This window comes from Phasianus colchicus, chromosome 1 (genome assembly GCF_987193195.1).
Source record: "Phasianus colchicus chromosome 1, bPhaCol1.hap1.1, whole genome shotgun sequence".
In the NCBI taxonomy this organism is placed as follows: domain Eukaryota; kingdom Metazoa; phylum Chordata; class Aves; order Galliformes; family Phasianidae; genus Phasianus; species Phasianus colchicus.
Genome location: NC_143436.1, coordinates 56,344,736 through 56,368,916, shown reverse-complemented (window position 1 = coordinate 56,368,916; position 24,181 = coordinate 56,344,736). Strand labels below are relative to the sequence as shown.

At 41.5% G+C, this 24,181-nt stretch overlaps 2 protein-coding genes across 5 annotated transcripts in view; both read left to right on the top strand.

Annotated features, from left to right (window-relative positions):
* The window catches only part of MYBPC1 (myosin binding protein C1), a 74,200-nt gene extending 69,731 nt beyond the window's left edge, over positions 1-4,469 (top strand). The window contains exons 28-29 of one of the 2 annotated variants that reach the window (XM_090143893.1): positions 1,024-1,063; positions 2,944-4,469. In XM_090143893.1, coding sequence (XP_090000019.1) covers positions 1,024-1,034 — 11 coding nt within the window. In that variant the 3' untranslated portion in view covers positions 1,035-1,063; positions 2,944-4,469. The remainder of the gene's footprint in view (positions 1-1,023; positions 1,064-2,943) is intronic. The other variant, XM_031589715.2, reaches the window with a different exon arrangement.
* A 4,516-nt stretch (positions 4,470-8,985) lies between these two features.
* CHPT1 (choline phosphotransferase 1) overlaps positions 8,986-24,181 on the top strand; it is a 19,035-nt gene continuing 3,839 nt past the window's right edge. The window contains exons 1-6 of one of the 3 annotated variants that reach the window (XM_031589751.2): positions 8,986-9,299; positions 17,088-17,235; positions 18,234-18,375; positions 21,486-21,570; positions 23,089-23,220; positions 23,647-23,805. In XM_031589751.2, the coding sequence (XP_031445611.1) occupies positions 9,057-9,299; positions 17,088-17,235; positions 18,234-18,375; positions 21,486-21,570; positions 23,089-23,220; positions 23,647-23,805 (909 nt within the window). In that variant the 5' untranslated portion in view covers positions 8,986-9,056. The remainder of the gene's footprint in view (positions 9,300-17,087; positions 17,236-18,233; positions 18,376-21,485; positions 21,571-23,088; positions 23,221-23,646; positions 23,806-24,181) is intronic. The other 2 variants (XR_016468207.1, XM_031589750.2) reach the window with 2 other exon arrangements.

Below are 24,181 nucleotides of genomic sequence, written 5' to 3'. Positions count from 1 at the left end.
GCTGTGCTTCAAATACATTCTTTATTACAGATTAGTTTTTTATTACAGATTAGTGCTCTGAATGATAATCTGTGCCTGAATTTGCTCAACAGGATCTAGGGATAAAATCCTGATCCAATTGAAATCGGCTGAAATTTTATACTTTTAGTAATGTGAAATTTCGTTGCATTTACAGCTTATTTTAAATGTGGATTCATTGGAATTACAGTGGCAAAGAATGTGGCCCTTTCCATAGAAATGTGTTTCCTTGCAACCTTGCCCAAGTCCAGAATATCAGCAAAGCAGTTTTAAGATACCCAGAAAGCAGTTTCCAGTATTTTATACATCCAAATGTATCATTTCAAAACTAAAACAAGTTAAGAAATCAGGCTATACAATGTTCCCGTAGCATTTGAAGTATTAAGGTATTTTTCTAAAATGGCTGTGAAAGGTACAAATTTGAGTGCTTTTATAGGGACATAAATACGGACATTTTATATAGTCAAAATGTTTCATTAAAGGTAAGGGCTCCTATAGAGCCAATGGCATGCTGTAATTAATGTAAATGTGGATATGTGACAAAGTACATACTTTAGTTCACAGGTACGTAATTAGTCTGTACTTGATTATTTTGCCTTATAGAGTTTCGACATATATATATATGTTTCAGTGTTACGTGTGTGCTTTTTTTCCCTGGTGGAAAATACAATATATATATATGTGTCAGCTTCTTTGAAGCTACGTTTGGAAACTTTTACAATAAATATCAGTTGCATAATTTGGTTCCAGTCGATACTGTAGACTAATTACAAAATTTATAGTTAATTGTACTTATTAATATAGCTTTTACACATTACTGATAATTTTGAAGTGGAACTGGATCCCCGCCTTTTACTCTCCATGTGTTTTTATTCCCATATGTTTTACAAGACTAAGGATTAAAACATCATCTTGAAATAATTGTTAGCATAATTTCACTCAACATTTTCTCTCTACTTTTGTGTTTGCATTAAATTGTTACTTCTCTTTCTCTCTCTCCCTTAGTTTCAGAATAAGGATTTTTGAATGTATATTGTCATCTAAGGTAAGCTTTCATATGGTACTTGCATATGAAGCTTATGTCTGTTTACACGTCATACAATGTCTGCCTAGTATGGCATGATTTTCATTATGTTTCTTAATGAAAATGGTTTTTGAAATGAGTAGTATGATAGTCTCAATGCCTATAAAACTTGATTTTTAAAATAATTGCTTGTTACAGTAAACCCTGGTAGTACCACCTCCCACTGTTCTCTAATAATGCATGTTTCAGTGGAATTTACCACAAGCATGACATAGCAGAAATAATAAGCATGAATAAAACACATTTTGCATTTACAGTCAGTTATTTTCACATAGGAATATGCCTCCACATAAATGAAATATTTATTCAGCACTTGATTTCATTTACAAATGAATGATTCTTATCAAAATTTGCACTACATTAGTTGAAAAGAATGCTAAAAAGCATGTATCTTTTTGTCTGCATTGTGCATCCACCTAAGGTCGGGAACAAAGAGTTCTGCAGCAATGCAAGTGTTAAACAAGACAGTTCAGTCAATAATCACTAGAAACTAATAGCACCTTAACTGGATAATCCTTGTGTCAATAAAGGATATCGGTTCTTAAACTGTGCACTCGGGATAAATGTTGTACATAAGTATCGGCTCGGTTGCACTTAGCTGAAGCATTTGGAGACAATGATATCTTCATCCTGACAATGTACTTTTGCTTTAAAACTTTTCATGTGTTCCAGAAAAAGCTGAAGAGGTAAGTGCTGTTATCAGTGGGTGATTGGGCAGCTTGCAGAGCAGAGCATCTAAATGAACTACACGAGGAAGATCGGTGTTATGTAGCACAAATGCCACCCTTCCCCTTGAGTAAAGACAGCCTCCTGTGTTTTAGCAAAATATTTATCTTTGTTCCTCTCCTCATTCCAAATGAAATTAACAGAAGTAGCCATGCATTTCTTTTCTTCTATAGATTTCCATGGCTCTTTTGTAGTTTTTTTTTCCAACAGAATGAGATTTCCGTTCTAATTTGGATAGTCCATATTCAATCACTGATACATCGGGATACCCTGGCTGGTGTGTTACACACTGCACACAACTTTTTCTGGGCACTGAAAGAAATATTTTGTCTTGGATTCCTAAATTATTCAATCTACTCCAAAAATCTTTTGCCTGTGCCCTTTTGGTGCAACTTATGAAGAGCGGAGCAGCCCTAGCTGTAAGCAAAGCTTTCGTGCAGCGGGCAGCTGAAGGCAGGTGATTTTATGTTCTTCATTCAGACCTGAATCCAAAATAATTCCCCAGGACATAAAGGCTTTGACTGTAGTCAGATATCTCTGGAGTCTGTATTTCAGTCAGCCCCTCTATCTAAAATCTTGTTTTTTTTCTGTGTATGTATACACACACATATATATTACACATGCCACACCAGGTGTTACTTTCAAGCAATGAGGTAAATATTTTGCTGAATACTTACAAACCAGTACAAGACCCAACTCTGAAATAATACGAATGTCTCTGCATGTTTTCCACAACTCTTTGGTGCCGGGTGTTTTCTCCGTTTCTCCTTCTGCGCTGACTTCCATCTCCAAGTGCTCTGCACCCAATCTGATGGAAATCCAAGAGGGTTACTTGCTAATCAGAGAATATTGCATGGGGTGAGATGAATGACCGTATACGAGACTTACCAGCAAACAGAAATGCAATTCATCCTGAGCAAGGGAACGGGAAGTTAAATAATGGTTAATTCTTGTGCTGAACTTTTGAACAGGGATGAATTTTATCCTATCTCAAAATCAAATATATGGTAGGGGCTGACTAAATCTCTGCCACTTAAGGCAGAAATTAATGGCACAAACCTATTCATCGCTCCAGGGATTTTGAACCTGAAAATTGTCTTATCCCTTGTTTGTAGGTGGGCTTTCGTTCTTCAAACTCTTAATGGATGGAGTGCCTCCGCATATCATTGATTCATATATGCGTGAAGTACAGGCAGACAAAACTGAAGGGAAGTGAGAGTCCGACCACAGTGCTTCCTGCCACCGCGCTGGGAATGGGCAGCCAGAGTTACAGCATTTTAGTCCTTGCAACAACAGAACAAACGTGTGGCTGGAGATTTTCTTTTTTTTCCTTTCTTCTTTTTTTTTTTTTTCTTTTCTCATTTGTCGCTCTGTTTTCCCTGCCTGCTCTTACTGAAAAGAAAGAATACGCATGGATTGCTTTGGGATTGAAATGAAATGAACTGAAGACAACACACTCTTTGTAATGTTCAGCTTTATTTTCTGTTTGATATAGTGTTTTGATTTTTTTTAAATGAGGAAAGAGGAGAAACTGTGTACGAGGAGGAAGTCAGTTTGTACTCGGTGGTACAATGCAAACCTTTCGCAGACTGAAGGTACAAGGATTTGTCAGTAGATGTGCAATAAGACCTTTGGAATACATACCTCTTTGATAATGTATCTTATCCACCTGAGAATTGCTTAACAGAATATGGTTTTACTAGAACGTAATTAATTCATATGTACTTAATGATCACTTAATCTGAACATATCTTCCTTTAGAAGTTTTGATTTCCTAAATCCGACTCATCGGTCTCTCAACTGAACTGAAATTGTTTTATTTAATGTACAATAAATATGAAGTGTTTAAGATCTAACAAGTGGTTGCTTACTATCTTTTTTTCATCTCACCATATTTCATATTAAATTCATGCATACTGCAGAGCAGGAACTTGAGCACACAGCACCAAGTGGGTCAGTCTCCTGAGCCACCGAACTCACCCTTTAACATACCTAACACTGAGGGCGAATGAGAGAGATGCTATCAGATACGTGTAGTTTAATATCTGTGTGTTTTCAATATTTAAAATATTATAAATTCCATCGGTAACAGCTTTGATCAGTTTGGACCAGTCACTTTTCTGAGCAAGTCACGCAGTCTACACAAGTATCAGAGGAATAGAGTTACAGCATGTCATTTGTGAGGTTATGGTGCAAGGCCAAAACGCCATAGCTAAGCTAAAATTGCTACATTAATTCTCCAGCTCTACGGTCATTACCCTCCAAGAGAACTGGATACCAGCAGTATTTTAGAAGTCTGATCATCTGTAAGGCTCTGGCAAACTCTGATGCATGTGAGACAGAAGGTCCCATGCAATTTGACCAGGTTGCCAATTCCCTATCACCTTCTCATTTATTTACCTGCCTGTTCTCACTCCAGCTGTGGAGATAAGATGGGTTGTGTGCTTACTGACTACTGATCGATCCTCAGTTACAGTTTGTGAAGAATCCACTTAAACCAATAGTACCACTGTGTACACCAATGTCAGCACATTTCCAAACACCTAGCAGTTAGTAATTATGCATGAATAAATGGATTTGTTATTATGCACCACTACTGCTGGTGAATTTGCATTTGAATTACCACTTCTTTCACCTGGGGATCTGAATGTCTTTTCTCACTCTTTTTTTTTTTTTTTTCCTGTAAATTTTATTCACCCTGAGGTCCCTTTTCTCCCTTTTCTCCTTCCTCTGACTTTCCTCTGTCCTCCCTCTGTGTAAGGAAGCAGTTCTCTATTTCCAATGATTTTGGACGCTCCCCATACAGCATTTCAACCTGCTCCTCTCAAAACCATATCCCTCTTTTCTATTCATACCTACACATCAAGGAAGGCAACATGAGTATTAGGAAGAAAATTCCACACATGATTATTTATTTGTCTTCATTCTGTATTTCACCAGTCAATTGGGTTTTCCTTCATCTGTTTTGATGCCTAAAAGGCACTGAGAGAGGGTCAGTTTGAATATATGCCACATAGCTTTAATCTCATCCTTCCTTTGAAATAGTATGAGTCTAATTGGATATATTATGGTCAACACCAAAGCTATAGCTTCAGTGAGGTTGTGCTTCACTAAACAAAGGAATACATGCATAGCTGGTTTACAGTTCATTTATTTGCCTCCTCTGCTTTAACATACCACACACAATAACCTGGTGGCCAGCTATAAACCTCAGCTTCCACTGGGACTCTGCTGATGGAATTAGCTTCTCTAATTTGTGCCAGACAGCAACTGTGCTGGCAGACAAGCTGAACTAAGCTACTTTTCACTGGGTGAACACTAAGTGTGATGTTCACATGACCTTAATTCCTCCTGAGTTGCATTGCCTGACATTTACCATTGAGTGAGATGCACCATGACAGCAAGAAATAATGGGTATCTGGCCATAGCTGGAATTTAGATGAGCGAGTATTAATCTGCTGTAAGTTCATACTTTCATTAGTGAAGCTGACCAGCCAAGCCTCTGGATTAAGGATTACTTGAATATGACTTTAAAAGGAATTACAGCATTGAGTGGGACAGGAAAGGAAATTCTAGCAGGTTGCAGAACCTTCAATAGAGAATAATTTTTTTATTTATGATGTGTCACCTGATGGAATTCTCCAAGGATAGTGTTCAACAGATGAAGGGAAGTGACAAAAAAGATTAATTTTGAAATCTGAAGTTAACACCAGCTTATGAGAAGGTAATACAGCAAAAACCACAGGCAGAATGACAAGAGAGAATGGAAGCAGTAGGAGAATATCATGCTGCAGAAGACATGGCCCAGTGATACCAAGAGGAAATTTCTCCCAGGTAGGCTCACATGGGATTTACAGGAAATCATTGACCATGAAAGAGATCTAGGAGTAAAGGGCAGCAAATAAAACCTGGTCATGTGATACGGAGTATCAGCAAAATACAGGAGCTCCAGGAGAAGAGAAACTGGCAGTGATTACATAGCTTATGGCTGTGCTCCCTGAAGTTTAATTATATGTGAAACTAGTTTAGTCTTCGGCTATTTACCTGTTTGCTATTTGTACTCACCATCAACTATTTGGTGTTGAGTTTACAGTTCAGATCTCTTTCAGTAGCACAATTTATAAGGATTCTCTTTTCCACTCACTTTCACAAAGTTGGTAGAAATTTCCTACTTTTGAAATTCTCCTTTGATGTTCAGCTTGACTGAAATAGGACAAGGAAAGTTACTACTTGGAATAAGAAGGCTGACCCATATGTGTACATACACACACGCTTACACAAAGGAAGAGGAATCAAAGTTAATAAAAAGAAATGGTATTTATTTTTAAAGAAGCCAGAAGAAAATATTTTGCCCCACTGGTTTCTTTTGGCTTGCTCTCCTTGAAAGGGCACTTGAAGTGTAAATGTTTCTGTTACATAAATAAGTATCTTGTCTTAAGCAGCTATCTGTAGAGCTTGATACACGCATTGTAGACTCTTGTTTGCATGGAAAGCTCATAGCCAGTTTTCCTCACTGACAATAATAACAGAAATAAAGAAAGTGGGAGAAAAACAGTGCTTGAATCAAGATATCATGGAATCAAAGAACTGTAAGGACTGGAAGTGTATTCTAGAAATCTCTAAGTCCAACCCCCTGCCAAAGCACATTCCCTAGAGTAGGATCCACAGGACAGCATTCAGGAAGATTTTGAATATCTCCAGAGAAGGAGACTCCACAACCTCTCTGGACAACCTGTTCCAGTGCTCTGTCACTCTCACAGTAAAATAAGTTCTTATTTGTGATGGTATGGAACATTCTGTGCTCCAGTTTGTACCTGCTGCCTCTTGTACTATTGCTGTATGTCACCAAAAAAAGTCTGTCCCCACTGACTTGAATTCCACAACCATAAATGTTTATAAACATTGATAAGACTCCCCTCAGCCTTCTCTTCCCCAAGCTAAACAGTCCCAGGGCTCTCAGTCTGACATCGTAAGGGAGATGCTCCAGGCCCCTCATCATCTCTGGCCCTCCACTGGACTCTCTCTAGAAGTTCCTTGTCTTTCTTGAACTGAGAAGCCCAGTATTTCAGATGTGGCCTCAGCAGGGCAGAGTTCATTCGGAAGTCCAGAATGAGAGTCAGATTTTCTTTTTAAATATCCCTTTAAAAAAAAAAAAAAAAAAAAAAAAAAAAGCACATCTATAAGTTTCCTGTACTTTGTTTAGCTAACTTTAACAGAGCATTGAAAATGACACTTATTTGAATGCCTTTTGTTGTATCTTGAGATTCTGGAGCAAAAGGCATTCTATTTTAAGCACAGAATACTTATGGTCACTGGGTTCACAGCTTGCTTTCCTGACTGACAAGTAAAGCTGCTGCTTTGCTGAAGCAGACAGCAAAAAGTAAAAGCATATCCTGAATACTGAGGAAGTTCTGGAAACCTGAACACATCTAACTTTGATTTCTACCTTCTCTTGTTCTGTGTTTTGTTGCTGAACACTTTTAAAAGTATATTAAAATAAACAAGCAAACCAAAAAACAAACAAACATGCAAAGTCCCTTTTCGGGTTCAATAATAAATTCATCTACTCAGTCCCTATCTTTTTTATGATAAATAAATAATAATAATTAAAATAATAATAATAATAATGGATGCAGTGGTGGTTCACTTACAACTCTTCCAAAAACTGTTTTCCTCTTGGCATTGAAAAGAGCTTGAGTGATCTCTCTAAATACCAATACCCTTATGCTCCTTGACAGCAGTAATGCTCAAGGAATTCAAAGCAGCAGTTTCACTTTTTTTCAAGCCCAGTGATTCCAATGTCCTAGGGATCTGGCTGGCATTGAATATAAGTGCTTTTGCCCTTCTCTGCTTGGCTGCCATTGAATCTTTACTTTGTTATTGCATTATCCTTCCATTTGCTTGTGGTTCCTTTCTTTTCTGTTCCAGCCCTAATCCCCAATCACTGTCTCTCACTGTATTTACTGGACATAAGGTACACTCATCTGTTTCCTTCATTGCAGAGCAGCTAAGGTAGGTAACCTTTAAATGTCCTTTCCAACTGAAATGCTTCTAAGATCATTTTGTGTATGTCAAGCACTCCTGACATTTGCGTAGAAAAACGTGCTCAAAAACTTACTGGCTTCATCAAAGAAAGGGAACTGGCTTACACTGAGTAACAGGAAACTGCTCTATATCAAAAGACTGTTATGACCAGCCAAAAGGCTACAGCCTCTGGCCCCCAATGGATTAATTTGCACTTGGATCGGAGCAATACCAGATACGTGTACTCCCTTAAGGGAGACACCCTTAAAAGCAGCCCTGAGGAGAAGAACCTGGGGGTCTTGATGGACAAGAAGCTGGACATGAGCCAGCAGCATGCACTTGCAGCCCAGAAGGCCAAGTGAGTTCTGGACTAAATCAGCAGAGGGACTGCAGCAGAGAGAAAGAGGTGATTGTACCCCTCTGCCCTGCCTTGTGAGGCCCTATCTGGAGTACTGTGTCCAGGCCTGAAGCCCCCAGCACAGGGAGGACGCAAAGCCGTTAGAGCAGATCCAGAGGAGAGCCATGAGAATGCTCAGAGGGTTGGAGCACCTCCGCTATGAAGACAGGCTGAGGGAGCTGGGCTTGTTCAGCCTGGAGAATGCTGTAGAGACACCTTTTCAGTACTTAAAGGCAGCTTATAAACAGGAAGGAGACCGGCTTTTAACACGTTCAGATAGTGACAGTACCAGCAGGAACAGTTTCAAATTGAAATAAGGGAGATTCAGGTTAGACGTTAGGAGGAAGATTTCTCTCGAGGGGCGGTGAGGCACTGGCACAAGAGCTGCCCAGAGAAGCCGTGGGTGTCCCATCCCCGTAGGCGCTCAAGGCCAGGTTGGCTGTGGAGCCTGACCTAGGCCAAGGAGGTCCTGGGCACGCAGTGTTTGTATACCCCACAGCCACGGGGCCCGACACTCCGCAGGCCGGTGAGACCGTTCAGCCCACGGCGCCGTGCCCGCGGGCTCGGGAAATGGCGCCGTGCGGGCAGCACCGCGATCCCGTCTGAGGCGACGGCCGCGCCCCGAAGTGAGGGAAACGACCAAGCAGAGAACCAAAGAACTCAGACAAGTCGAAGAGGCGCGGCGGGGGCGGCGGTTTCCCCGAGGAGAGGCGGCCGCGGGGCGTCGGCCTCTTCCGCTGCTGCCTCAGCCCCGCCCCGAGCGGCGGCGGCGGCCGCCTGAGTCCGGTGCCTCGCGGCCCGTCCGGAATGGCCGCCCCGTGGGTTCTGCCCGCGCCCCTCAGCCCGGCGCAGCTGAAGCGCCTGGAGCAGCACCGCTACAGCGCGGCCGGACGCTCGCTGCTGGAGCCCTGGCTGCAGCCTTACTGGGGCTGGCTGGTGGAGCGGCTCCCGCCGTGGTTGGCCCCCAACGCCATCACCCTCGGCGGCCTCTTGCTGAACTGCCTCACGGCGCTGCCGCTCATCGCCTCCTGCCCCACCGCCACCGAGCAGGTATCGCCCTGCGGCACGCGGCTTCCCCCGGTCCCCGCCGGCACGGAGCGCCCGGAGAGCCGGGCCCGTGTCCGCGGAGGGCACGGTGGGTTTGCCTTGAAATTGGGGCGGTGTGCGGGTTGCACCTAAAAGTTTCCCAGGACGTTATTTTCCATGGTAGTTGGAGTGGGGAATATCAGGGAAAAGTCCCTCTGTGTGGGGGGCTTTGTGTCCTGAAGCGTGGCTGTTCTGTTGTTCCGATGGGCTTAAATCTTAATGGCAGAGATGGGGGTTGGCAGTTGGGTTGTTTTATATATGTATATATATATAACTTGGATATACTTCCATGAGCGTTCTTGTTGACAGAAGCATCCTTATTTGTCCCTAATTGCTTTGCCATTCATGCCAGCAGTGATGCTTGCAGCAGTCAGATCTGATCTGACTGATCCAAGTCAAAACTAACTCATTTTGGCCTAACCCTTTTGGCTTCCTTGGGACTCAGCTGCAGGCAGTAAGGAAAAAGAAGAGAGAGGAGATTAAATGGCTGGAAACTGCAGGTTGTCATCTTCTAGGCCTGGGGCCCCCAGCAGAAGAAAGATATGAAGCTGCTGGAGCGAGTCCAGAAGAGAGCCAGAAGAAAGAGGATGACCAGAGGGCTGGAGCACCTCTCCTATGAAGACAGGCTGAGGAAGTTGGGCTTGTTCAGCCTGGAAAAGAGATGGCTGTAGGGAGACCTCACAGTGGCTTTCCAGTACTTGAAGGGAGCTTATCAGCAGGAGGGGAACCAACTTTTCACATGGTCTAATAGGCATAGGAAAAGGGGAAATGGCTTTAAACTAAAAGAAGAGAGATTTTAGGTTAGATAGATGTCAGGGGAAATTTTTCACTCAGAGGGTGGTGACGCACTGGCACAGATGCCCAGAGAAACTGTGGTGCCTCATCCCTGGAGGAGCTCAAGGCCAGGTTGGATGGGGCCCTGGGCAGCCTGAGCTGCTGGGAGGCACCCCTGCCCATGGCAAGGCGTTGGAATTGGTAGGCTTTAAGGTCATTTTCAACCCAAGCCAGTGATTCTGTGATTCTAATGGCTGTAGAGCTGCTACCTTCAGCTTACTGTTGTGATGTAGGTATCAGTCCTGTGCCAGCTGCGTGTCACGGTGTTCATTCTAGCATTTCTTTCTTTGCCATGAACATAATGATAAAGCGAGTAAATTTTAAGTTATTTTTTGGTTTGAGGACTCATACAAAAACATTATGTTGCAGACATTCAGGGAATTACTTCTTCCAGGAAAGCTCAGGTTGAATTTTAGGAACATTTATGATTGTCACAGAGCTTGATTTCTATAAGAACATACAGTCTGGATCAAACTTTCTCATTTAGACATCAGTATATCAATTATAAGTGTATAGCATAAAAGCATACTCCTGTTGCATTGTTCTTTGAGCAGAGACAAAACTTCTGTTGCCTCTGCTCTGTGAGCATGCCCTGGCTTTTGCTGCTCCCCTCACCATCATTATCTTTCTTATGCTCTTTTCAGCCTTTCTCAAGTGAAGATGGTGACTGGATGGCTTTCTGAAAAAAAGCTAAACCTGCTGCAACACTACCAAGTGTTATATGCACTGTTGTAACATCTGCTTTGTGCTTTTAGTGTGCAGGCTGGAAGGGCCTCCTGGGGAAAGGTGGAAGTGAAAGTTATGTTAAAGGTGGGCATAGCACAAGCAGAACTAGTAGTATGGTGCATGTAAACGTTGCCTCGCTGTGCTAGTGAGCCTCTCCCTCCATTCACGAAGAAACCATTCTTAATAGTCCTGTTGAAAACACTGAAGCACACAGTACATAATTAGGTTTTAAGTGGCAAAACCAAGCCCATGGATGGCAGCTCCCTCGTACCTGGTCAGACCCAGGTCCATCTGCTCAGAGCTCCCTGGGAGCCCCTGGTGGTAGATGCTGAGAGCAGAGTGCTCTGCCCTGGTGTGTGCATCCCAGAGACTGGAGCAGGGAGTTCTCAGTAGGGATTCCACTGAGATACCTGTTAGAACAACTGGTGGATCAACTTCCCCTCGATTTTGCCTTTTAAATTCTTCATTTTGAATGCTTTCAGCTTCTGTTATGTCCTATTGCAGTGAATTCCACAATTTAATAATGCTTTCCCTGCCCCACACAATGCAATTGACGTCTGAAACCATACAACGCTTCCTTGTCCTCTTACTGTGTAGTAGCTATTTCCTTATACACTCTACTTGGCATCTTCATCAGCACCAGTAGCTACTAAATGCCAATTTGCTGCTGACCAGAACAGCATGTTTTGGCTTTATAAATGCTGCCTGCTCAAGCAGTGCCTTCCTGTGTAAAACATGACTTGTATTGCCATCTTCTATAAATGCACCCTTTATCATAAGCCTCCTTATCTCTGAGTCACAGCAGACCACACCCCACAAGCACTGCAGTAGCTAAAATCGACATGTGTGGATTTTCACAGTGTCTGTTCCATTTCCTTCTGTTTGAGAACAGGACAGCCACCTACAGAAATAAAACACATTACACTGGCTGGGGGGACACTGGCTGCGCATTTCATGCCCTGTACAGAGTTGATGTATCTTCTTTACTATGATTGAAGACTCTTTTCTTTCTTCCTTTCTCTTAGAATCAGAAAGTTGTTTGAGTTGGAAGGGACCTTTAAAGGCCATGTAGTCCAACTCTCCTGCAATGAACAGAGATACCCACAACTAGATCGGGTGCTGTGAGCCCCTCCAGCCTTGAGTGTCTCCAGGGATGGGGCATCTGCCACCTCTCTTTTTCCTTATGTTCAGTCTAAATCTCCCCTCTTTTAGTTGGAAATAATTTCCCCTTGTCCTATCACAGCAGATCCCATTAAGGAGTCTCTCCCCTTCTTTCTTGCAGCTCCCCTTTAGAAACTGAAAGGCCACTCTCAGGTCTTCCTGGAGCCCTGAACAGCCCCAGCTCTTGCAGACTGTCCTTACAGGGAGGTGTTTCATCCCTTGGGTCATTTTTGTGGCCCTCCTCTGGATGTGCTCCAATGGCTCCATGTCTCTCCTGTACTGAGGGCTGTACAGCTGGACGCAGTACTCGAGGTGAGGTCTCACCAGTGCAGAATAGAGGGGCAGGATCACCTCCTTCACCCTTCCAGCCATGCTTCTTTTAATGCAGCCCAGGATATAGTTGGCTTTCTGGCCTGTGAGGGCACATTGCTGGCTCATGCCCGGCTTGCCATCCACCAGTATTTCCAAGTCCTTTTCAGCAGGGCTGTGTTCCATTCTTACATCCCCCTACTTGTACTGATAATAAGTTTGCCACAACCTTGCAATTGGACTTGTTGAACCTCATGAGGTTCTCAGGGGCCCACTGCTTGAGCCTGTCTAGGTCTCTGGATGGCATCTCATCCCTTGGGTGTGTTGATCAATCATAGCTGCTATACTGTAACTCTGGAGATAATGCTTTCTGGTGGAAGCAAGATCTCCCTTTAACCCACTCGTTGTCTCCTTAGCAGATTTATTCTCCTACGTTCTCCTCTTGAAAGGAAGAACTAAGGATGATCATCATTGCTGACCATTTCCTGGGTTTCAGTGTATCATAGCACAGCTGGGTTTCCTAGATATGACAAAAAGTGACGGTGCTATTAAGTGTGATATCAGTGAGGTGGGTGATCTGACAATAATCATAGAATATTTATTTACTGAAAGTTCTGCTGACCTACAGTATGAACACTGTGCTATTAGAGAGTAGAAGGAGCACACTTTAGATGAGGATGGCCATTTATCCCCACTGTGTGGTAGTGAACAGTTTTTGTTACTAAAAGGAGCACTCCTTGCAAGCCTACTTCTCTGAAGCAGCTGCAGTTACTCCATTAGCACAGGGTTTTCATACTAACAGCAGCTCTTTCTTTGTTTTGAACTTAAATCCATTAAAAAGTCCTGTAGTAGCTGTAGGAGGATCTAAGCAAAGAAAGGCCAAAACTGATTAGAGTGGATTTCATCCACTGGTAAAGATTTGTCCTGCATGCTCTTGGCTTCTTCTGTTCTCTTTTGTTTGTGTTCATTCAGGGCATCTCTTCCCATTGTCTGTAATTTCCCAGAGGACACTGCAAATAGAGAAGGGCAGCTGTGCAACCTTGTCTAGAGAGCCTGCTTTGGTGAGGGGGTTGGACTAGATGATCTCTAGAGGTCCTTTCCAGCCCCCACAGTTCTGTGAAGGGCTGGAAGGGAAAGGTTATGGATTTGCAGTTTGTGGGAGAGAGAGTAAAGCAGCAGGTAGGTGTCCCCTCCAGGGACAGTGACTCCACCACCTCCCTGGGCAGCCTGTGCCACTGCAGCACCACTCTCTGAGAAGAAATGTTTCCTAATATCCAACCTGAGGGTGTTTACTGGGGAGAGGAGGAGGTTGGAGGAATGCAAGAAGTCCCTGCTGTTGGAAAGTGCACTAGGGATGTGTTATGGTTATTCTTTTTTCTGCCCCATTGTAATGCAGATTTAAACAGCCCCCTTCCTTCTGCTGCTGTTAGTACAACTGTACTGAAGGCTTCATCTTGACACAAGTGAGAGAAATTCTCCAGTTCTAGGGAGAAAGGGAGGAAGTCCAGTGACCTTTTGTGCATCTCTGCCAGAAAGGGGCACTACAGGCTAGAACTAGTGCTATGGGAATTGAGGGAATTACATTATAACTAAAAGTAGTGAGTAATGAGGAGATGTGGGTGAATATTTAAATGTTGCAGTTTTTGGGCTGTTGAACTCGGTGGGTTTGAACTTTGAAATAAGTGGCAAGGGATCTTCTCAGCATATCCACTCTCCTGCAGCTCTTCCGCAGTCAGCTGTCACAGGGACACAAAACAAGGGCTGCTGTTGGACCTATGCTGCTTCCTGAATGCGAGGCGTGCCATGCAGTCCTGCCCAATGCTATGTCTGCATTTTCTTGGCATCTTCAAACCCTGGGTTCAGCATGTGACCTGACCTTTACCAAATCTGCAGTTGACGAGACCCTATATAATCTTTCAGACTTCTTTTTAATTCAAGCAGAGAAGCCTTTTGTGTTTGTTTGTTCTTTCTTCACTGGAGTTTGTATTGTATTCTAGCTTTGGTAGAATAGCATGTATTCCTAGCCAAATAATGCATTTGCTTGATGCAGGATATAACTTCGGGCTGAGATAATAAACACCTCATCAGTGAAAAGCTGATGATTACTGGGAGCCTCCTGACCTTTCAGCTGAGTCCCTCAGCCATGTCAGCATTCTCAAATGCTCCCACTTCTCTAATTTGCAGACGGCTTGGGTGCAACGTGGGAAGTGGCTACGGACCTCCCTGGATGGAGAGCCAGGCATGGAGGAGGCTGGTCAGGAGATGGCAGCTTTAGCTATAAGGGACTCATTCCTTACAGGTGTTAATGGACACAGATGATCCTCACTGCCAGGAAAACAAAAACTCTTTCCCCCTCTTTGCAGCGGGGTGAAGAGGATGGTTCTAGTTTGGGAGCCTGGGAGGTGTTGTTGGTCTGATTTGTGTCAGCTGGAGCTCTAAGGCAAGCAGGCATGTATCAGCACTCTTGATGCTATGCCTATACTAAAGCTTGGAAATAGACAAAAGCCGCTGTAGTGCCAAAACACCTAATAGAATGGTCTAACTTGAAGTTGCTTTGCTTCTTTGAGGTAAGATAGAGATGATGTTACCATGAACAAGAATTCTTTTATCTTATATTGTGGAGTTCTAGGGCAGGAGGGAGGAATGTGGCTAGTGTACTGAGCACTGGGTACAGTCTGCTTTTCTCCATGATACGAAGACCCTTGTAACTTCAACAAGTTAAGTAAGATCAGTCTGTTTCAGATATAGGTAGAATATTGCAAAAGGAGAAGAGCCTAATGGAGCCTGGGCAGCATTGCCAGGTGTGACCTGATTACTTGCCTCAATCCTGAGATTACAATCATCAGTAGATCTAATGCTATTTTCATGTAACTTGTAAAAGTGTGTGAAGGCACATCATAAAACCCTGCAAACTACTGTAGTGGTATTTCAAAGGAATATTGGTGATAAAATTGCACAGTTATTACAGGATAGGAATGGAACTCTCAATTTCTCTTAGCTTTCTGCTCATAATGCTTCCTTTATAAATCTCTGCTGGGAGAGCTGGCTTGTTTGAAACTATCTCATATTCTCCACAAAGCAAAGTGATCCTGAAAAAGCCCCTATAGCTGCTGCACTACCTTTCATCTTTGAATTACATCACAAGTAAAATGATCTTAGCTTCATTGGGATCCTCGGTGTGCTTTCACCCCTTGAAATGGCTAACCTGTGGCAGAGAACCCTCTGAGAAGGGTAAGGGCAGGAGTGGGGGCTGCCAGGCATCTTCTGCTTCCTAGTGGAGAGTGGCTCCAGGTAAGCTTGCATCACTGAAAGCCTTAAGCTTTTTCCCCTTCCCCACAGCTCTTTTGGACCCAGCCACTGCAGCAATTGGCTCCTCTTGTTGCTGACAGCTCTGCCTTTCCTCCTTCATTACAGGAGCAAAAGTTTTTCAAACAGTACTTAAGAATTCAGATTCATTTAGCCCTATTCCACAAAACACAATAGCTTCTAGTTGAGCTATGCTGACAAGGGAGAAGAAATCTCTGCAACTCAACTAATTCCACTGGTATCTGTCAAACGTGTATTGCTGTCATCACCATAAAAAAATATGACAGCCTTTTACTGGAAACTGGAGAAAGTTTTCAGGCTTAGGACTGAACCTCTTCTAAACACAAGGTGTGTTCTATGATCATTGTAATTTGGGCATAACTTTAACTGAAGCCATGGAGCATAGTGATGAGAAGACCATGTTGGCTGGCTCTCTTCATGGGTATTCTTACTGCTGCCTTCTTCTGTCCCTCCCAAGAAATTGACTGAAATTATTGTTTTTGACTTCTCCCCAACAATAACACTAGGTCCATCTGAGCATGGACAAAGCCCACCTCAGTGAGAAAATTGATCAATTGTCTAAATCTAATTAATAGCCTTCGCTTTCTGAAATACACATAATCACATTGGTCTGCTTGCACTACAAGAGAGGAGTTGCAGCAACCTCCTGCCTACAGATCGAAAAGAATTAAGCTTTGTGATTGCCTATGTTCGCTTATTAAAATCTGCAAATTGTGTTTCCAGCATTGACACCTGACTTCGGTGCTCTCATGAACAGCACTTTTTAATGTTAAGGATACCACTGGATTTTTTTGAAGCAAAATGTAACCTGTACCTCATTCAAGAAGTTTCAGAAGTAATTTTTAGTAAGAAGGAATTCCTTTACAAGGACATACGACTTTGTGTATGAAAACGGTGCTTCTGAAAGCTACTTTGTGTAGGACAGCTCATTCAAACCTAAGAGTGGTGGTAATAGATCTGATCAACAGCTTGTTTTGAAACTAAGAATCAGTGTTAAGGTGAATAGTTTAATTTCTTTAATCCAATTTCCAAAATGCATATATAGCCAGTTTTTCTATGTTGGAAAAAAAACCTCTTTCCATAAGAATTGATGTCTCTATTTGGTGATGTGTTTTAGTACCTGTATGTTGTAAATCTGAGCAAATCATCTAAGTATCTAATATTTAAGCTGCTGAGGATGTTCCTAAGTGCCTTCATGCTACTTTCTTCTTTTTTAAGATTAGTTTAATTTTTTCAAACATTTTTTTTTTCAGCACAAATAATACAATGTACTGTATACAGAATGTAGCACAGTTTTGTGCTGCACAGTATTTTACTATTTTACCTTTAATTAAATAGATTATTGGCTGAGAAATCGGGAACCACCAAGTGACCTTTTATGTGAATCTCTTTCAGGCACCTTTTTGGGCATACATCCTGGGTGCATTAGGACTTTTTATCTACCAGTCTCTGGATGCCATTGATGGGAAGCAAGCCAGAAGAACAAACAGTAGCTCTCCTCTAGGAGAGCTCTTTGATCATGGTTGCGACTCAATTTCTACAGGTAGCCTTAACCTACTGTTACGCATCCTAGTTGTAAAAATAAGTTAGCTGTTTTCAAGAGGAGCTGATTAATCACACATTTGTTGAAATTGGAAGGAACCTCTGGAGATTGTCTGGTTCAGGTCCATGCTCAGGGCAGCTTGTTCCCTTCTCCACCATCAACCATCACCTGGTCACTGCAGCCAGGGCTGCCCTTGACATATGCAACCCTGATCAGGGAGGGTATTTCAGAAGCACTTTTAGCAGGTGTTGGGTAATGCACAGTCTGCACTTACTTGTACATCTTCATGCACTTTGAGCTCAATAATGAACGACATATTCAGTAAGAGCATTACTAGAGATTATATTATGCGTAGCTCATGTTTTCCAGTAAGGTACAATTGATAAATAGGATTTACGTGCCTATAAGGCTGATGCTGGAACATGTAGCTAAGGGTTCTGCTTTATGTAAGATGTGCCAGAAAACCCTTTGTGGGCATCCAGCCTAGCAATTAGGAGGAGCGTGGTTTATAAATGTTCCTTAAAAGAATGAGCTTAAAAAAAGTTGTTTGGGAATTTCTAAACAGTAAGCCTTGCTCAGTTTTACTTTCTGTAACCTAGCTGCTGTTTGTGGCAATACCTGCATTTCTGTGACCAGTTTAAATGGCCAAAACATTCACCTTGAAAAGAATTGGGATGTTCTTTTCACCTCAGTTCCCAGCAAAGCACTGTCAGTCTTTGAGCACAGCTCTTCTGTTGGAGCTAATGTCTGTGCCATAAAGAAGAGGAAGTTATAAGGCTCAAAGGCAGAATGACTGCAGTAGCATAGGGGGTGTGGCCTTGCCCTGGAAGGAAAGGAGTCTTGTGTTTTGGTCTCTCTCACCAGCACTGTCCCTGATGTTAGCTACTTAAGTATCAGTTGTATACTTCCTTGTTATAGTGGCCTGAAATGCCTTGTGATTTTCTCTTAACTGCAAGCATAGAGGGTATATGACTAACATGTTCGTTTCTGCTTTTCAGTTTTTGTTGTCCTTGGATCCTGCATAGCAATCCGACTAGGAACAAACCCTGACTGGTTGTTTTTCTGTTGTTTTGTGGGACTGTTCATGTTCTATTCTGCTCACTGGCAGACATATGTATCAGGCATATTAAGGTTTGGAAAGTAAGTAGGTACCTTTTAGAACTGCGTATGACAATGTCTGAGGCTATTAGCTACTTGATTTCCATTTCTTCTTGTTCTTTTTTCCCCACGCTTTCTGTTCCCGTCTCCCTCTTCCTAGTCTCCCTTCTGTCCTAGCAGACTTCTGTTTTACTTTAATTTTAAGCTCTGTGTTATACTGAGTACAAGACTTGTTCTTTTAGTAGTTGATTTTGGCTATCTGTGCTTTATCTGCATGCATGTAGCTCCTATTTGCAGATTTATCCACACAGGCCTGAGTTGTCTTGCCTGCAGTGTAACCAAGCACCGTATATAGGAGTAGGAACTGAGCAAGCATCTCTGATACTTCCCATTATAATCACCCTGCCACCCTGGAACAGATCCAGTACAGGGGACTCTGACTCAATGCATTTGTAGCAGAATTCCCTGGTAACGGATTTCTCTTCTGTGAACACGGTTAGTCTTCCTTTAAACAAACTTTCTGCAGCCAGCACATCCCTAGGCAGGGAGTTTCGCAGAACTATGCCACTGCTTGGAGAATTAACCCAGGTTTACTTGGGGTTTTTGCTTTTCATCTGGCTCGTATTGACTTTGATGTCCTTGAGGTTTTGTGTTAGATCACAGTTCTGCTTGATTTCTGTCATGTTGTTCATGACTTTGTAGAAATTGAGTCTGTTCTCACTAAACTGTGGGAGGAGGGGTCGTTGACAGTCATGTAAAAGATAACAATTCTGATTTAACTCCCAATAGTGTGGAGAATGCTGTACCCTCCTGCAGCTCTGATCATGCCTAGCATGGTCCTTTACTGTTTTTAAGGAATGAGCTGCACTTTGAAAATGATTTCTGAGGACAAGTGACCTCCTCAGCAGCTGTATCTGAAATATGTGAGAGGTGAAGGCTGTCCTGACAATCCTTGCCTCTTTAGAGTACTAGTGAGCTCTGTTCTGCAAGAAGTACCTTAGCAAATCGGCGCACCAATGGGCACACAGGCTAATGATCAGCTACTTGCATGCTGTTTGGTATCTATCTGAAAGGCAGGCTGTCTGTGCAGTAATGCTAAGAGCTTTTCTATTTGCTGGCCATACAAACTGTAATTCTTGTACCTGCCTACCCATCCTGCTTTTCTTGAGGACATTCTGTGGTGTGGACAGAAAAGGATGCTTTAGAATGATAGGTGAAAGGATAATTCTTGTAAGTGACAGTGGACTGTGATGGACATGAACTATGCCATAAGCTTAGGGCATTTTTTACCAAGAATTGCTTTTCTGTGCCTTCTGTTGCATAAAATGTGAGAATAATTTCTCCATGTCAAGAAGGCATTGAAGCTCTCATACCACATAAAACTTCTTTACTAAAAACGTAGTGGCTTCTGCATAAATGTAGTGACAATGCACAGTACAAGCAGTTTGGAATGCCCTGGTGTTCCATGCTTTTTGCTTGAAGCCAAACAGACACAATGTCTCTCCAAGATACCTCATTTCTGTGTCCTGAAAGCAAATCAGGATTTTTTTCCAAGGCTTGCAATTTTCTCTCTTAAGAATAGTTGTGAGAGTCTAAATAAAGGTAGTAGTATACTCTCTGCTCTAACTATGATAATGCATAGTGTGGATGAAAGCTTTAACTGATGCTGTTCCTGAATTAATGGCATTTGATTTTGGAAGTGAAATTACTGATGAGTCTCAGCACTGATGGCCAGGAAGAAGAATCAGCACAGCTGGGTACTATATCACTGCCAGGCTGTACAGATAGAATACTCCAGGGCTCAATAAAATCTTTGGCCTTCAATTTGAGCTGCGTTGCAGCCAACTGTCTGAGCCTTTGTAAAATTAAGTACAAAACTTAGGCACATATAATGACTCAGCTTGGAGTCCTGTCACTTCACTAAACAGGCAGAAAATATAAACTCACACAGGACTAGCAAGCTGAATTGATTTATCTTACAGTGTGAACAGTGCCCACAACTAGAAGTGAGGGAGCACAATGGCACAGGAGGGAGAGAAGAGTGCTCCTTCTTACTTACAGCTTTTGGCAATGACAAGTACCTCAGCATGTCATCTAGTTGTACATAAAACATTGGCTCATCTAAGAGTCTGAAGATTGCAATGAAACTTGGCATATTTTGTCACTATCTTGCATTTAAAAGTTTGATTTTATTATGAGTATCAAGATCAGATAAGTGTTTTCCATTAGCCAAGAGCTGGTTCCCATCCCCTTTTAAAAAAACACCACTTCCTGTGCAAACACTTTGTGTGCTAAGCAGGGAATGATGCATCTTGATTTTGATCAGTTCTTTAAAATAGCACATCTGTTCTAACTATTTAAGGAAACGTATTTTAAATGTATTTTAATCCATTGTTACTGCTTGCTAATAACTTTAGTACTCTGATTTTTTTTTTATACATACATATATATATGTATATATACATATATGTACGTATATATTGAGCTCTCTCAAAATATTTCAGAAATTAGAGACAGTAAGACAGACTGGCTGCCATGTCTGAGAACAATAACAATGGAATTGAGAGTCTTGACTATAGAAGGGATTGAAGACCACCTGTTTTATAAAATGTTTTATGGGAAAAAGCAACGTGTCAGTGATCAGTGTCTTCTGCTAACCACGACTCAGTCATCAAAATACCGCCCTTATGATCTTTGGGCTGTATCTGTCAGGTTTTCATGATACAACAGCTTAAAGAAATCCCATCTGTCCCATTCTGCTCTTCATGGTGCCTTCTTCTGTATGATACTTTCAGTGTGTTTTCTATGAACTTAATATTTAACATTGTTACTTGCATAACAAGTCTGTACATTTATTCACAATTCTAAAATAGTTAACAGTGTATTCATTAAACATTCTTTCCCTGTGAAAATTGCATTCAGCTTGCAGTAGATTAAGCACATCGGTTCAATTTAAAATGTTAACTAGAGATGTGTGCTTCCAAACAGCATTTTTCTTAGATAAGGAAAATCACATTCTATATGTACTTTGTGGCTTGAGGGGTAATCTGTAATAACTCAGTTTTACTTTGCTCTCCCTGCCCCCCACCTCCCTACACTTGAAGCAAACAGAACCTTTAACTGAATCACTAATGTTTATTTTTTCCCCTTAGAATTGATGTAACTGAAGTTCAAATAGCCATAACGGTGTTGCTGTTGGTATCTGCATTTTGTGGAACAGCAGTATGGGACTATAAGGTAAGTGTATGAAGTGTATGAATCATTTCCTATGGTATTTGAAGCTATTCAACTGGGATCAACCCCTGCCAGTTGTCTGATGTTCTGCCTGTGCTTCCTGTACAACTTTGGGTTATATTTACCTTGTAGGTAACTTAGATATAATGGTGTGACTTTCTGTGCACAAATTTAGAACTATATAGAGGAAAAAAGACTCCATCTGCCATGTATGCAAACTGATGATCTGCCACTAATATTCTGCTCGTAGTGGAGATTTAACACATATTTTGTTACTTCTGTGTATTTTACTGCAAGACCGGCATTTCTATTCAGTTAAATGATTTATACAATGCTTTATTTTAAAATGGAGAGATTAACTGCTTTAATCTTACAAATCTACATTACTGCAAAAAATCCAGATGTATGTGTCAGTCAAGATGTACTGATTTTTAATGGTTATGTCAGAGCTGACTTTAAACATACATCACTATATAGAATTGTTTTCTGTCCAAAAGTGTTTGTTTGCCTATCTCTGGCTTTCACTCCATCTTTAAATATTCATTTTAGCATGCAACAAAAGTGCATTAAACCAGGTCTTCATCCTTTCTGGTATCTTAGATTTATAGTTCTGTTGGTCATAGGATGTAGAAGACCTGAGACAATTCCGTAGTATTGATAACCTATGCAAATCAATCTAAATATAAAACACCAAGTAATTCAAATTAGTTTACCAATTTACTCAGCAGTCAGAAAATATTTAGCTGAGATTTGTTTCCTGCAAGGTGCTTTTGCTCTATTTTTACATAGAGTTATTTTCATGTTGGGAAACAACTTTAAATACTAATGAATTAGTTGCTTTTTTTTTTCAACATTAAAATCTGTGACAGTTATGCTGTATCTCAAAACAATCTATATTAAAAAATATAGTCAATGGTTTCAATTTATTGCTACTTTTTCTTTTTTTTAAATCCTCTGCTGCCTTTGGAAGTTTCCTTGAAACTGCAATTGATTCTGCAAGGTAACTGTTTAAGAAAAATTTTCATCCAGAGACGATTCTAAGCGCAAAGATACAGCATACAAACAACGAGTATTAAAACACAAAGCAGGCAGATGGCGTTTGTGTTTCCTGTGGTTTGGTATTGCAGTACCCACTGAGAAGGAAGGAACTGTCCTTCCTGTCCCTCCCATGTCCTGGTGGAGCAAGTCTGTGGCAAGCTTTTGCTTATGCAGTAAAAAAAGCACCTGAAGAATATTATAAGCATGTGCAGTAAAATCTAGTTCAGTGTCAAGGCCAGAAGTTGTTTGAATTTGACTTTATTCCTTAAAGAAATGTGATGCCTTCTTAATAAGGAAATAAACTCCAAGCATTGTCCTCCTGAGCTTATTTTCAGCAAGACAGTAATGCAGGTAAAACAGTTCCTTAGTAAGGGTCAGTAGTGTGGTGTTTTTGTTTTTTTTTTTTAAATCACCTCTTGGGGGGGCAAAAATAAAGCTGGTATCTGTGACCTTTAATATCTTTCTCCTGCTTTTCCCACTAAGGTGCATTTGATAGGCCTAGAACTGAAGTTCTTTGCGGTTGTTGGTATCCTGTGTGGAACAGCAGTTTCATGTTTCAACTACTTCCGCGTCATCTTTGGTGGAGGGGTTGGAAAGAATGGATCTACAATAGCAGTAAGTTGCTTTAACGTTCCGAATAGGGTTTGAATAATTTACATTTGTAATTTATTAGACTTCAGGTAATCAAAAGAGTTTTGTCTCTTTAAGCGGACAAGCATATGAATTTCACACTTTAAAAATATTTATTTACGAATCTGAATGTGTTGAATGGTCAAAGCAAAGACTTACCTGTCTTCTCTGTACCTGTTACTGGATTCCTTCTGTCACAGGAACCAGCAGTGAATTTTCTTTCAAAGTTGATTAAAGGTTATCATAAAGGATACTAATAGCATTAGCATAATGTGAATGGACTTTTCCTGAGATTTGACAGCTCTAATTGCTTTCATTCAGTGGGTGGTGTTTTATATATATATATGTAAAATACTGGTCTTGCTGTGCGTTTGAAGCCAAAGAAGAGTTTTCTCTCCCTTTGTATTTCAGGGAACGAGTGTTCTTTCACCAGGTGTTCACATTGGGCTACTTGTCACGCTGGCCACTGTGATCTACAAAAAATCTACAGTTCAGCTGTTTGAAAAACATTCGTGCCTGTATGTCCTGACATTTGGATTTGTGAATGCTAAAATCTCACAGAAGTTAGTGGTAAGGAATCTTCTCTCAGCCCTAAACATCAACCAGTTGTTGGCTTAAGAGATGCATTCTGACGCAGTAAGCACAGTACAAGTTTTCCAGATTTGCTTTGCTACCACATTATGTTACGACCAATTTATTGGTTACAACTTTCAGTTTTGCTGAGGTTAGTCCTAGAACTAAGCCTTAGTTTACACTCTGCCTTGAACATCGGAAAAGCAGTCCCTCAAGCCTTGCTAAGTGCTCAAGTACACAGGGATAGATGTAACTAAAAAGAGCACAGAAGGTCATGTGTTTTATTTCCTATATAATAGTAAAAAAAAAAAAAACCCAACAAAAAAAACCGCACACCAGGACTTGATGATTCAGATAGCTGATATCACTGATT